The 11,358-nt window shown below is 50.7% G+C and overlaps 1 protein-coding gene across 10 annotated transcripts; it reads right to left on the bottom strand.

The window, feature by feature from the left end:
* Positions 1 to 947: 947 nt before the first annotated feature.
* On the bottom strand, positions 948 to 7,618 carry IL24 (interleukin 24). 10 transcript variants are annotated; one of them, XM_014460944.2, is made up of 7 exons: positions 7,446 to 7,618; positions 6,691 to 6,743; positions 5,832 to 6,030; positions 4,162 to 4,224; positions 3,120 to 3,278; positions 2,406 to 2,480; positions 948 to 1,520 (listed from the first exon to the last, which is right to left on the bottom strand). In XM_014460944.2, the coding sequence occupies exons 3-7, from the start codon at positions 6,000 to 6,002 to the stop codon at positions 1,437 to 1,439; spliced, it is 552 nt and encodes a 183-aa protein (XP_014316430.1). In that variant the 5' UTR covers positions 6,003 to 6,030; positions 6,691 to 6,743; positions 7,446 to 7,618; the 3' UTR covers positions 948 to 1,436. The 10 variants fall into 10 exon arrangements, with proteins under 10 accessions (XP_014316430.1, XP_023614793.1, XP_014316429.1 ...); XM_023759025.1 differs by lacking the exon at positions 6,691 to 6,743 and having other exon boundaries at positions 5,832 to 6,125; XM_014460943.2 differs by lacking the exon at positions 6,691 to 6,743 and having other exon boundaries at positions 5,832 to 6,033.
* Between the last annotated feature and the right edge of the window lie 3,740 nt (positions 7,619 to 11,358).

Here is an 11,358-nt window from a genome sequence, read left to right as displayed (position 1 = left end):
CTGTAAAAAAATCAATAAAATATATTTTTAAAAAAATAAAGGACACACAGGATCAAATGGATTTAATTGACTTTTATAGAACATTTCACCCCAAAGCTGCAGAATATACAGTCTTCTAAAAATTGTTTGTGTCACTTCCTTATCCTTCTTCCATTCTTATCCTAACATGACTCTATCTTAGCCATCCAAACCGTTACCTCTCTCTGCTTTCAGAAATGCACCTTATCTCTTGGCCAGTTCCAAGTGGTCCCAGCAAGGTGGGGAGGGAAAGTGGCCTGGGGTCGTGGAGGGCCATGGGCTCTGCAACAGCACTTCAGTCACGGAGGAAGACATCCCATCTCCTCCACGACTCATACCCTTAAGTCTTCTGCGCAAGGGCTTGGGCAGACATTGTATCTTTAGACTGATGTCAACTGCAGAGACAAGCCAGAGCCTGAGACTAGAGAATGCCCAGTCTTGCCGTTGGGAAGAAGGTCTTTCCCAGACACACAACTCAGCCTCACTGGGCCCTTGTCCAGAGTAGAAAGGAAAGGCTGCCAGACTTGAGTTCCCTGCCTTTTACTAGCAGGGAATTGCGTCACAGATCAGAGAGTCCACCCAGCTACCGTGACACCATCAGCAATGTCAGCTTGCCCCTGGCACCCTCTCCCTTGGCAGATAAAAGAAGCATGAGTAGGATAAGAAAGGAGGGCACCCAAGGGTAACGGACGGTGCGAGTAGGGTGGGGAGTGTGGGCACAAAATGCAATGTTTCATGAGCTTGCTTTGTGTTGGGCACTTAACACATTGGATCTTTTCTCATTTACATTTCAAACTGGCGCCCCTCACCCCTTCCCCACGGCTCTGTTCCTGGAGATGTCAGGACAATGGGATAGTCATGCCCAAACATTCGACTATATATCCCAGCATCCCTCATTGTTCCCCAACCATTCAAAACAGGCAAAAATATCCAGCTTATTAGGCCTTTACTGAGCACCGTCACTGCCCCACATGGTTCCAAGGATCATGGAGGATAAAAGAGAAGCATGGGGCATTGTCTCTGGTGTCTTCACAGATCATAGTCAAACAAATAAATATATAACATAATATAGTTATGTTATATAAATATATATTTATATATATTTAATATATATTAAATATATGATTATATATTTATATAACAAATAAATATATATTTATATTTACATATAAATATAAATATATAAAACACTGACAGGAATTAAATAGAGATGTAATAAATATAGGAGCCTGCTTTGTAGCTTCTTCACAGCATCTGAGGGAGACTTCCATGGCTGTTGTTAGGGTCACTTAAAGAATGAAGTCTTTGGGGATACGCCTGGACCAAGAATGGGACCCGCAGTTCAGAGTGGGAACATCACGGGGAGGGACACTCTGGAAATGACAGGGAGGGCGAGGAGGGCGTTCCGGTCTGGGAAGTTAGAGCTGGTAGAATTTCTGCATCCAGGTCAGGAGAATGTCCACTTCTCCAAAGGCTTTGGTCTGCGCTGCTTCTATGTCCAACTGCAGGGGAAGAAGCGTTGAAGATCGGCCATGTCAGCCACAAGCGTAGTTGCCTTCCGACCCACCCCTCCCAGACCTGGCTGACTCCACCTCAGGGCGGCAGCCCCTGTGGGATGGCCTCTGAGGAACTCACCCACCCATCACTTGTCCCCCGTCTATGTGTGTTGCCCGCTTTGGGGTTGAAAACAGTGGGGAGCGGTGGGTCAGGAGCCAGGGAAAAGCGTCTGGGGCCCCTGCCAACAAGAACCCTAGAATCCCGGTGTGGGTGGGTCTGGTCCACCTCCTGAGTCCACTGTGTAGCCGACACTGAGGCCTGGGTGGCCCTTTTCCTTTGTGTGGTATTGCTCTTCATTTATTTTTGGGCTGAGGTATCTGTTCCTTTAAAGGGTGATCAAAATCATACATGTTGGGGGTGGGGAGCTGGGGATGACATTTGGCATTTCTTTGTTGTATTAATTTGGGAGAAAGTAATATATTTTCCCTTGATGTTTTTCCTCACAAATTAAGCTAGATGAGCATTATGGGAAATACCATGTATGGAGATGTGTGTGTGTGGGGGGGGGGGGGGCGGGTTACAAGGCAGTCTCCCTTCTCTCTCCCTCACTCCCGACTCCAATTGCCCAGGAAAAATGCTCAGTAGTGAAATCATCCCCTAGGGAAAGAGAATAGCATTTTCATTTGAAAACTGGCAGGAAAATATAGTGTGTCATTTGTGGTGTTTATGCAAAGTACATGCTAATTCATGTAAACACGGCTGTGCTCCTGCTAAGTCAGGTGGCTTTGGGGCAAGCCTGGAGGAGGCGATTGCATTGCATTTAGCTTTAGGTCTCTGAGGCATCTGACTGCGACAGCTCAAGCAAGCCCTGAGCTCCCAGCCCTGCTTACCTGCTTAAACGCTGCCTGGAACAGCAGAAACCGCCTGCGCGCACTCTCTCGGATGGGAAACATCTCATTTTCCTGCTGGAGAACAGAAAAAAGTTGTGCCGGGTGTTGGGTGGGGGCAGAGGCAAGCCCCCTCCCCCTCCTTCCTAGTGATGCCGGAGGGTCCCGGGGCCTTGGAGGACAGCGCTGAGTCCACGTCCTCAAGGAGCCAAGGCTGACTCCCACCACGTGGCAGGGCCGCCTCGAATTCCCACAGCGGCCTTGCCAGGTGGGGGCGATCATCCCGTTTTATACCTAAGAAACCTGCAGAGGGCCAACCAGCTGGCTAGACGCAGAGCTAGACTGGAACCCAGAACTGCTGGTGTCCAAAGCCTGCTGTGCTCTTTTCTCACGACTCCCTGTCGTGGAGTAAAAGCCAGGACCAGCTAAGGCAGTGGTTCTCAACCTTCTGGCCCTTTAAATACAGTTCCTCATGGTTGTGACCCAACCATAAAATTATTTTCGTTGCTACTTCATCACTGTAATGTTGCTACTGTTATGAATCGTCATGTAAATATCTGATATGCAGGATGGTCTTAGGCGACCCCTGTGAAAGGGTCGTCCGACTGCCAAAGGGGTCGCGACCCACAGGTTGAGAACCGCTGAGCTAAGGGGAGCAGAGTCTCCTCCAAACACACCGTTTCCCATGGTGCCTGGTCCCAGCTTTGTTCTACTCACGCTGGGCTGCAGTTTCGACAGGATGACAATGAAATTGTTGGCCAGGGTGGAGAATGACTTCAGGATCCTGAGTTCAGCTGCCTTCTTGTGGTAGTTTCTGAACACGGTATTCAGGTAGAAGTTCAGCAGGGCACGGAGGAGGTAGCAGCTCTCAGCGCCCTGAGGAGGGTCTGGGTCATGGAGGAGCCGAGGCCTCTGCCCACCCCCCAGCCCTGGATGAATAACCCACATGTCGCCGACGCAAGATAGGCACAAAGGAAGCAGGGCTCTTCCAGGAGATGCTGTTAAACATTACATGTGAAGGAGCCTTCGCCAGCATGGGCAGTGGCACCTTTGGTTTCTGGCAGGAACCACAGGCCCAGAGAGAAGGGCTTGCCAGGGTCACACAGCTGGTCAGTGGCACACACAGGTCTAGTTTCTGACCCTCCCCCACCCCACCACCACCATCTGCTCAATATTCTCTCTTCTCCACCCCCATGACCTCCTTAATAGCCATGTGGGGTGATAGACCCTGCAAAGCACCCAAAACTTGGAGGTTGTGAATTGGCTGGGAAACGGACTGGAAGGAGAAGAAACGAGGAGAGAAAACAGCATCCTTGAACACAGGGCTTGCACTCCAGCCCCCTTGAGAGCCCCAGAGCAAAGCTCAGCGCCTTAGGGATCGGGGCAGTATCTGTGTGCTCGCTGGCTGGCTAGCTGGTGACGAGAAGACAGAGATGGGTGAGAGGAAACGGATGGAAATGGGAGGAGACCCAAGCAGATGCAAAAGAGAAAGATTGATGGCCACTCTCTGACCAAGTGGAGACAGATGTTTACAAGCCTTTGTCTCCACCCTCGCCCCCTGCCGTCACACGCAAGCCCACATAACCCAGGTTCCGGGTGGGAACCCCGTGCATGAACTTCCTTGGCTCACTGCCCAGCCCTGTCCTGGGTAGGCCCAGCCGGGGGCGGAAGGGAAGTCTTCTGCCAGCCTCCCCAGACAACCCCTCACCCCCACCCACAGAAGACCAGCCCTGCTCCTTCCCCGAGGAGGTGTGATTACCGAGACGTTCTGCAGAACCTCCCTGCGCAGCAGCTGGACACTCATGATGTTATCCTGAGCTTGCTGTGGGAACAGGAAGAAAAGATGTCTCAGTTCGGAGGCAGCATAGAAACCAACCGTGCAAATGCATGCTGCCTCCCCAGGCCCCTAAACCTCTCCAGCCTGTGAGTTCTCAGAGGCCAGGGGGGTGCCCAGGAAGGGCTGGGCTGAGCTGGCCCCTGGGGTGGAGATACAGGTTTCAGCCTCAGACAATCACTAAACTTGAACCCCAAGGGCAGATGCAATCCCAGGAGTTCTTACTAGAGCCTTGATCAGGAACCTGTTTGATTCCTCTGAGACAAGAGGAAATAACCCTATTTGGTTTAAGAACCCCTAAGGGCAAGATTTCACCTCCCTTTTCCAAGAGCCTGGGGAAATCCTGCTTTTCTCACCCACGGGGCTTTCCCTGCAGCCCAGACATTCATTCATTTCAGTTCTTGGATTTAGATTCAAAGAATCATGGAGAGGAAGGAGCTTTTGAGCTCCTTTGTCCCACATCCTCATTGTGCAAATAAGGAAACTGATGGGGATGAGGGTACTTTATGGGCTGGTTTCAAGGTCACGATCACACACACACACACACACACACACACACACACACACACACACACGGGTCCTGTCTCCAGTGCAGCACTCTCCCCTCCCAGGCTGCCCCACTGAGTGCCCACTTTCTGCCTTGCCTCTGGATTGTCCTTTAAGGAGGTGAGTGCATTTGTGAGGGCACGTATCAGAGTGCTCGCAGGCCCAGGAGAAATCCGGTCACATTTCACCAGCAGCCCCCTCACTCAGCATTAAGCATTCTTTCTACCTTTAGCCCAGTGGTTCTCAACCTTCCTAATGCCGCGACCCTTTCATACAGTTCCTCATGTTGTGGTGACCCCCGATTTCATTGTTACAAATTGAACATAATGAAAGCATAGTGATGAATCACAAAAACAATATGTAATTATAGATGTGTTTTCCGATGGTCTTAGGCAGTGATGGCGAACCTATGACACGCGTGTCAGAGGTGACACGCGAACTCATTTTTTTGGTTGATTTTTCTTTGTTAAATGGCATTTAAATATATAAAATAAATATCAAAAATATAAATCTTTGTTTTACTATGGTTGCAAAGATCAAAAAATTTCTATATGTGACACGGCACCAGAGTTAAGTTAGGGTTTTTCAAAAGGTTCGCCATCACTGGTCTTAGGCAACACCTGTGAAAGGGTCGTTCGACCCCCAAAGGGGTAGCGACCCACAGGTTGAGAACCACTGCTTTAGCCAAAGTGTAAGCAGGTGGTGGTAGACTAGCAGGATCCTGGCTAAACAGTAGGTGAAAACTCCAGGAGTTGGGACTCAAAGGACTTCCCGTGACTTCCCATTGCTGGAGTCTCCTGTCCCCCTGGATGAACAGGCTCTGTTCTTTATTCCTCGTGAGCTGTCTATTTTCCTATGGACTGACCATGTCTTTCTGAGCCTCAGTTTCCCCATGTGCAAGAGGAAATGTGGGCTTGCGATGTCTCTCACTTCACAATGTTATTCCAGGGTAATGATTAGCAAGGTACAAAGGGCTCCATAATCATAAACTATTATCCTCCCCCCCACAGTCACCCCAGCAGCTGGGTCCAGAAGGACACTTCACTCACCACAATGTCCTTCACTGCCCGGGAGGCCTCCCACAGTTCCTGGAAAACTACCCCCTCCACGCGGCAGGGCCCAAATTGGAATTCTTGGCCTTGGGCCCCGGGACCCTGGCTCCAGATAAGCAGGATGAGACTCAGGCAGGGGAGGGCAGTCTTCTGCATTGGAGAGCCCATCTGCAGCAGAGGAAGGACGGGGAGGATGCTGCTGGGAGGAAGGGAGACAGGCCGCTGAGGTCGGCCTTCTGGCCCAGGACCGGTACACCCAGAAATAACGCTCCTTGGCTCTGCCTCGCCAGCCTGACACACAGATAGGAAACCTGAGACTACGGTGGTTGTTAGAGTTAGAATATTGCAAACATGTGGTGCCCCAAGGTGGGATGAGGGTCTTTCTGCCCCTCATCTCATACCCGCTGGTCTCACTATCTCACTATCTGCCCACCCCCTCATTCCCATCCACGTCACACATACTGGGCACCCCCTTCCTTACTCCATACACTTCTCACTAGCCAACAACCTGCTAGTCAGAATTTGACCAAGAAGAGTGAAGAAATGGGCAGGGGGAGGGGGCAGTGGGTGGTGTTTACAATGTGCCAAAGAACATGTACAGGGAGCCCAAACCCAAGGGTAGAGCTTTAACTAGGTGTTTGCTTGTCTGTGTTCTGCCCCTCAGGCACCAGGCACACCTGGGCAGGTCTTTTTCTCACTCCAGGCTACCTCTGACTCCTCATCGCGAGGGAGCTGAGGGATTAATCCTGGCACACTCTCACTCTGCCACCTCAGCTGACGACTCACTTTTGACCCTCAGAATTGGCTTTTTAGGCAACTGAACAGGAGGGAGGAATCGCATTTCTGGATGACTCACCTTGAAAACTTTCACTAGCGGGCCAACTGGGAATGACTATGAAGAGGCCCAAGCTAGAGAAAGGCGAACCATTATCTATTTGTCATACGTGCAATACGTGTACCCAGAACATTCCTTCTCCCTCCCTTCTTTGCCCCTTGCTCTTCTTCTTCCTTTCCTCCCTCCCTCTTTTCCTCCCTCCTTTCTGTCCTTCCTTCTTCCCTTCCTCCTTCCTTCCTTCTTCCCTTCCTTCCTTCCTTCCTTCCTTCCTTCCTTCCTTCCTTCCTTCCTTCCTTCCACAACTATTGAAGAACCTTTCATATTCCAGGCAGTGGTCTCCCACCTGAAGAAACTCAGTCTTCCACCCCACGGCTGGGCAGGAAGATGGGAGAAGACCCGTCACTGGAACGACTGCCAACATATGGGCAGGGTAGTGGGACCCAAGACCAGCGCCCAGTATCCTCCGCCACGCAAGTCTGAGCTTCAGCATCGCCCTCGGCTCTTTCGCAAACTCCATTCTGTTCTCTCAAACTCCACAGACTTCAAAGCCTCTCTGGAAAATTCATCTCTGGGCCTCATACCCCTCCTGCTTTTCCTCCCATCCGGCCTAAATTCTTCTTGGTGTTAAATCAGAAGAGGCGGCACCCCATCCACGGTTAGATCTTATCCTTCCATACTCAGTGAAAGAGTTGGCACCGCCATCCCAACCCCCATTCCCAGGGAGGCGGCAGTCAGCTGCTCAAAGCCAAGCACTCAGGAATTCCCGCATCACTCACCTCCGGGCTGGAGTCGATGCTTGAGGTTCGCTGTTTGGAGGTGTCTGGCTCCCGCTACCGAGGGAGGAAGTTGGGAGGCACCCTCACCACTCACCAGTCAGGATGTCACTGTGGGTGGATGGTTCCTGTCCGGGCTGTGGAAGTCGTTTCAAACGTAAAGGTGTGCAGGCCAGCTTTGCGACGATTCATATATATATGGGGGTTGGGTCAGGGGGAGGAGGAAGAAGAGGGGGGTGGAGAAAGGGAAATTGGTCATGCTCTCCTAGAGAATTACTTCATTGCCTAGTCACCCTTCACTCGAAGACAATGGGGCAAGGAGAAAGTCGCCCCTGAGGTGATGAGACCTGGGTCTGAGTTCCGGCTTTGTCCCTGGGTGACCAAGGGCAAGTCTCCTAGGGACCCTGAGCCTCAGCTTTTGTATCTAGAAAATTTGAAAAAAGAAAAAAAAAAAAAGGAAACTGTCCTATTTCCCCCAGAGGCAGGTGTAAAGAGCAAATGACACAGAGGTGCTTTGTAAAGTCTATGCACGTGGAAGTACATTATTGCTGTGTAGAGTACACCAGCCTCCTTACTGTCCAAATCATGCCATAGTTATGCCCTTTAATGACGGGACAGTAGCCAAGAGGCTAAGGATAGCCTATAAGTACTTCTTCAATGGATCAGGGCCAGGAATTTTAGGGGTATTTCCTGACATGCAACCAGGGTGACAAACACTCAACCAATATATGTTGGCCGGGTTCTGTGTGTGCATGGCTGGGTCTGAACCTAAGGACCTGTGTCCTGTGGACTCGCTTCGGACTCTGCTGCTCTGCTGGGGCTCCCCCAGAGGATGCAGTAACGGCACGTCGGGAGCATCATGCAGTCACGGGGCCTGATTGCACCAGGGATGCGCAGTGGCATGTCAGGAGCTTGAGCGCAGTCACGGGGCCTGACTGTATGTCCAGCTTCCCCATGTATCAAATGAGGGGTGGACTGCAGAGGGTTCCCAAAGCACGTTCCACAGAACCCAGCCCTGAGAAATGCTTGTCTACAAGACACTCCACAGAACAAGAGATTCATTGTCAGTAAATTAGAGGCCTGGCCTGTGCCAGCCTCTCTGGGAAACGTGTGCAGCTCCTGAGAATATTGACCTGAGAAGTCCCATGAGGGCAGGAGCAGGCCGGGTGGTCAGCTTTGCTTAACCCAGCGTTTCCCCCGAGTGTTTGACCACGCCCCTTGGAAACAGTTGGGAAAACACTAGACTCCCTCCCCCCCCGCCCCTGCCCCCCCCCAAAAAACAACAACAAAAAAACTAGACTCTGAATCAGGGTCTAGTATACTTGGCATATTCCAGGCCAAGTATAAGCTAAGAATGGCTTAGCTCTGCGATATAAGAATGGTTTATACATTTTTGTTTGTTTGTGGTTGGTTGGTTGGTTTGTTAATCTTCACCCAATGATATTTTTTCCATTGATTTTTAGAGAGAGTGGAAGGGAGGAGGAAGGGAGGAGGAGAAAGAGAGAGAGAAACATCGATGTGAGAAAGACACATCGATTGGTTGCCTTCCGCACACGTCTCAATGGGCAGGGATCAAACCTGCAACCCAGGTATGTGCCTTTGACTGTGAATTAGACCCAAGATCCTTCGGTATGCGGGCCCAATGCTCTAAACACTGAGCCACACTGGCCAGTGCTGGTCTTCAGACTTTAAGATACTTTTTTTTTAAATCAAAAGAATGATATTCTGTGACGTGAAAAGTTTGTGAAATTCCAATTTCAGTGTTCATAAATACAGTTCATGCCCATGTGTTCACTTGTCTATGCTGCTGTTGTGCTTCAATGACACAGAGGAGTAGTTGTGACTGAGACTGTGTGGCCCACAAAGCCTGAAATATCTACTCTCCGGCCCTTTATAGGGAGAGGTTGCAGAGCCCTGCTCCAAATCACCTTCCTGCACAAACAGGAAGTAGGGTGTGCTGGGAGGGGCAGGATAACTTTCTCCAGCTCAGTGCAGAAGGCAGACACTGGGGGGAGCAGCCCAATCTCTCCCATTGGCACACTCTTCCCAGTCTCTCTGGCACTAGCACCCTTCCCTCCATCACACACAGAGATCTGCAGTCCCCAGCCAGCAGCCTGGCCTGCTCCTGCTGCCTCTACAAGGACCAAGCTTGAGTCCTTTGCTTTGCTCTGGGAGGACCTGAGTCTTGCCCTCTAGTTGTAGGTGGGGCTCCACATTACACCTTTTTTTTCCCCTTCAGGGTTGAGGGCATTAGTAAAAATCCCTAACCACTATGGAAAGATGGTTCCTATGAACCAGGAGGTCACAGTTCGATTCCCAGTCAGGGCATATGCCTGGGTTCGGTCGCAGTAGGGGACGTGCAGGAGACAGCCAATCAATGCTTGTTTCTCATCATTAATGTTTCTATCTCTCTCTCCCTCTCCCTTCCTCTCTGAAGTCAATAAAAATATATTTACAAAACAAAAGAAGAAGAAGACAAAGTCAGAGTGTTGGGGCAACAAATGAGAAGAAGGCAGAAGAGGGCTGGAAAGACCAGACAGATAGTGAAATCAGGAAGCTGAGAGGGACTCGAGCCTCGGGGGCGACTGCAATCCTAGATGACTGTCTACTGCTAGGCAGGAGGGATGAGCTGTTCGCAGGGCAGGCCAGAACAGAGGCATGAGGTCATGGATACAGCTCACTAGGCTCCAGGATATCCACCTGGCGTCAGGAGTAGCTTATTCTGTCTAAGGACGGATTAATAGAACATGGATGTTCCAGGCAAACACGTGCCTGAGTCTCAGGCTCTGCTGAGCTGACCGTAACACAATGACGTGGGAAGGGAGGCTGAGGAGAGAACTCGAGGCCCTTGGCGCAACATCAACTGTGATTGCTGGTTATGAGGACCAGCTCTGCAGGCTGGCAGACCTGGGTTCCAAGTGTGACTGAGCCACCTACAAGCTCTCTGAGTCTCAGCTTCCTCATCTGTAAAACCAAGTCCTCCCTGGGCCACAAGGACACAATGACATAGAGCAGGGGTCCTCAAACTTTTTAAACAGGGGGCCAGTTCACTGTCCCTCAGACCGTTGGAGGGCCAGACTATAGTTTTAAAAAAACTATGAACAAATTCCTATGCACACTGCACATATCTTATTTTGAAGTAAAAAAACAAAACGGGAACAAATACAATATTTGTATTTGCATGTGGCCCGCTGGCCATAGTTTGAGGACCCCTGACATAGAGCCTTGCTCCTCAAAGTGTGGTCTGTGGGACCAGCCCCAACACAACCTGGGAGCTTGTGAGAAACTCAACACCTCAAACCCTCCCCCAAAACGACTGAATCAGAAAGTGTGCTTTAAGACACTCCCCAGATGATCATGTGTATTGAAATGTGAGAAGCATCTACATAAAACAAATGAAACATTTAACCCAGTGTCTTCCACGAGGTCAAAAGCTTAACTAACAAGGGCTTCCAGTGAAAGGGGAAAGGGCTGGAGCAGTGATTCCCAACGGGGCATTCCCAGGGGACTTTTGACAATGCCTGGGGAGACTGCTGGTTGTCATAAGTGGGGAGTGGGGTGGGGGTGGGGCGAAGGTGCTACTGACGTGTAGTAGAAGGGGCTACAAATGCTGCTAAACATCCCACATTGCACAGGATGGCGCTTCACCAATAATTATGTGACCCCAAATGCCCATAGTGCAGGGGCTCAGAAATCCTGGATGAGAGGAAAGCAGTGGCTGTGGGGAGAAGAGTGAACTAGGAACAGAGGGGGATAAGAAGGGAACCGCATAAGGGAAAGTTGCAGCAGACTGATGCGATGGTCAGGGGAGTGGAAGTACAAGATAGAAATTGGGGAGACAGTGCCCAGATGCTCGTGGGTGGGAGTGGATGGGCTAGGCCTGGCCCCTGGCTTCCCCTGGGGAAGCTCCACATCC

This window comes from Myotis lucifugus, unplaced genomic scaffold (genome assembly GCF_000147115.1).
Source record: "Myotis lucifugus unplaced genomic scaffold, Myoluc2.0 scaffold_145, whole genome shotgun sequence".
In the NCBI taxonomy this organism is placed as follows: Eukaryota; Metazoa; Chordata; class Mammalia; order Chiroptera; family Vespertilionidae; genus Myotis; species Myotis lucifugus.
The sequence above is the reverse complement of the archived record's forward strand: the minus strand, read 5'-3'. Positions and strand labels throughout refer to the sequence as shown.

Coding starts and splice junctions, on each gene's coding strand:
- IL24 (XM_023759021.1), bottom strand. CDS start 7,186: ATGGAGTTTGCGAAAGAGCCGAGGGCGATGCTGAAGCTCAGACTTGCG. Junction 6,126..7,012: donor GGAAGACTGAGTTTCTTCAG/GTGGGAGACCAC, acceptor TCTGTGTGTCAG/GCTGGCGAGGCAGAGCCAAG. Junction 3,279..4,161: donor AGGTTCTGCAGAACGTCTCG/GTAATCACACCT, acceptor GACCCTCCTCAG/GGCGCTGAGAGCTGCTACCT.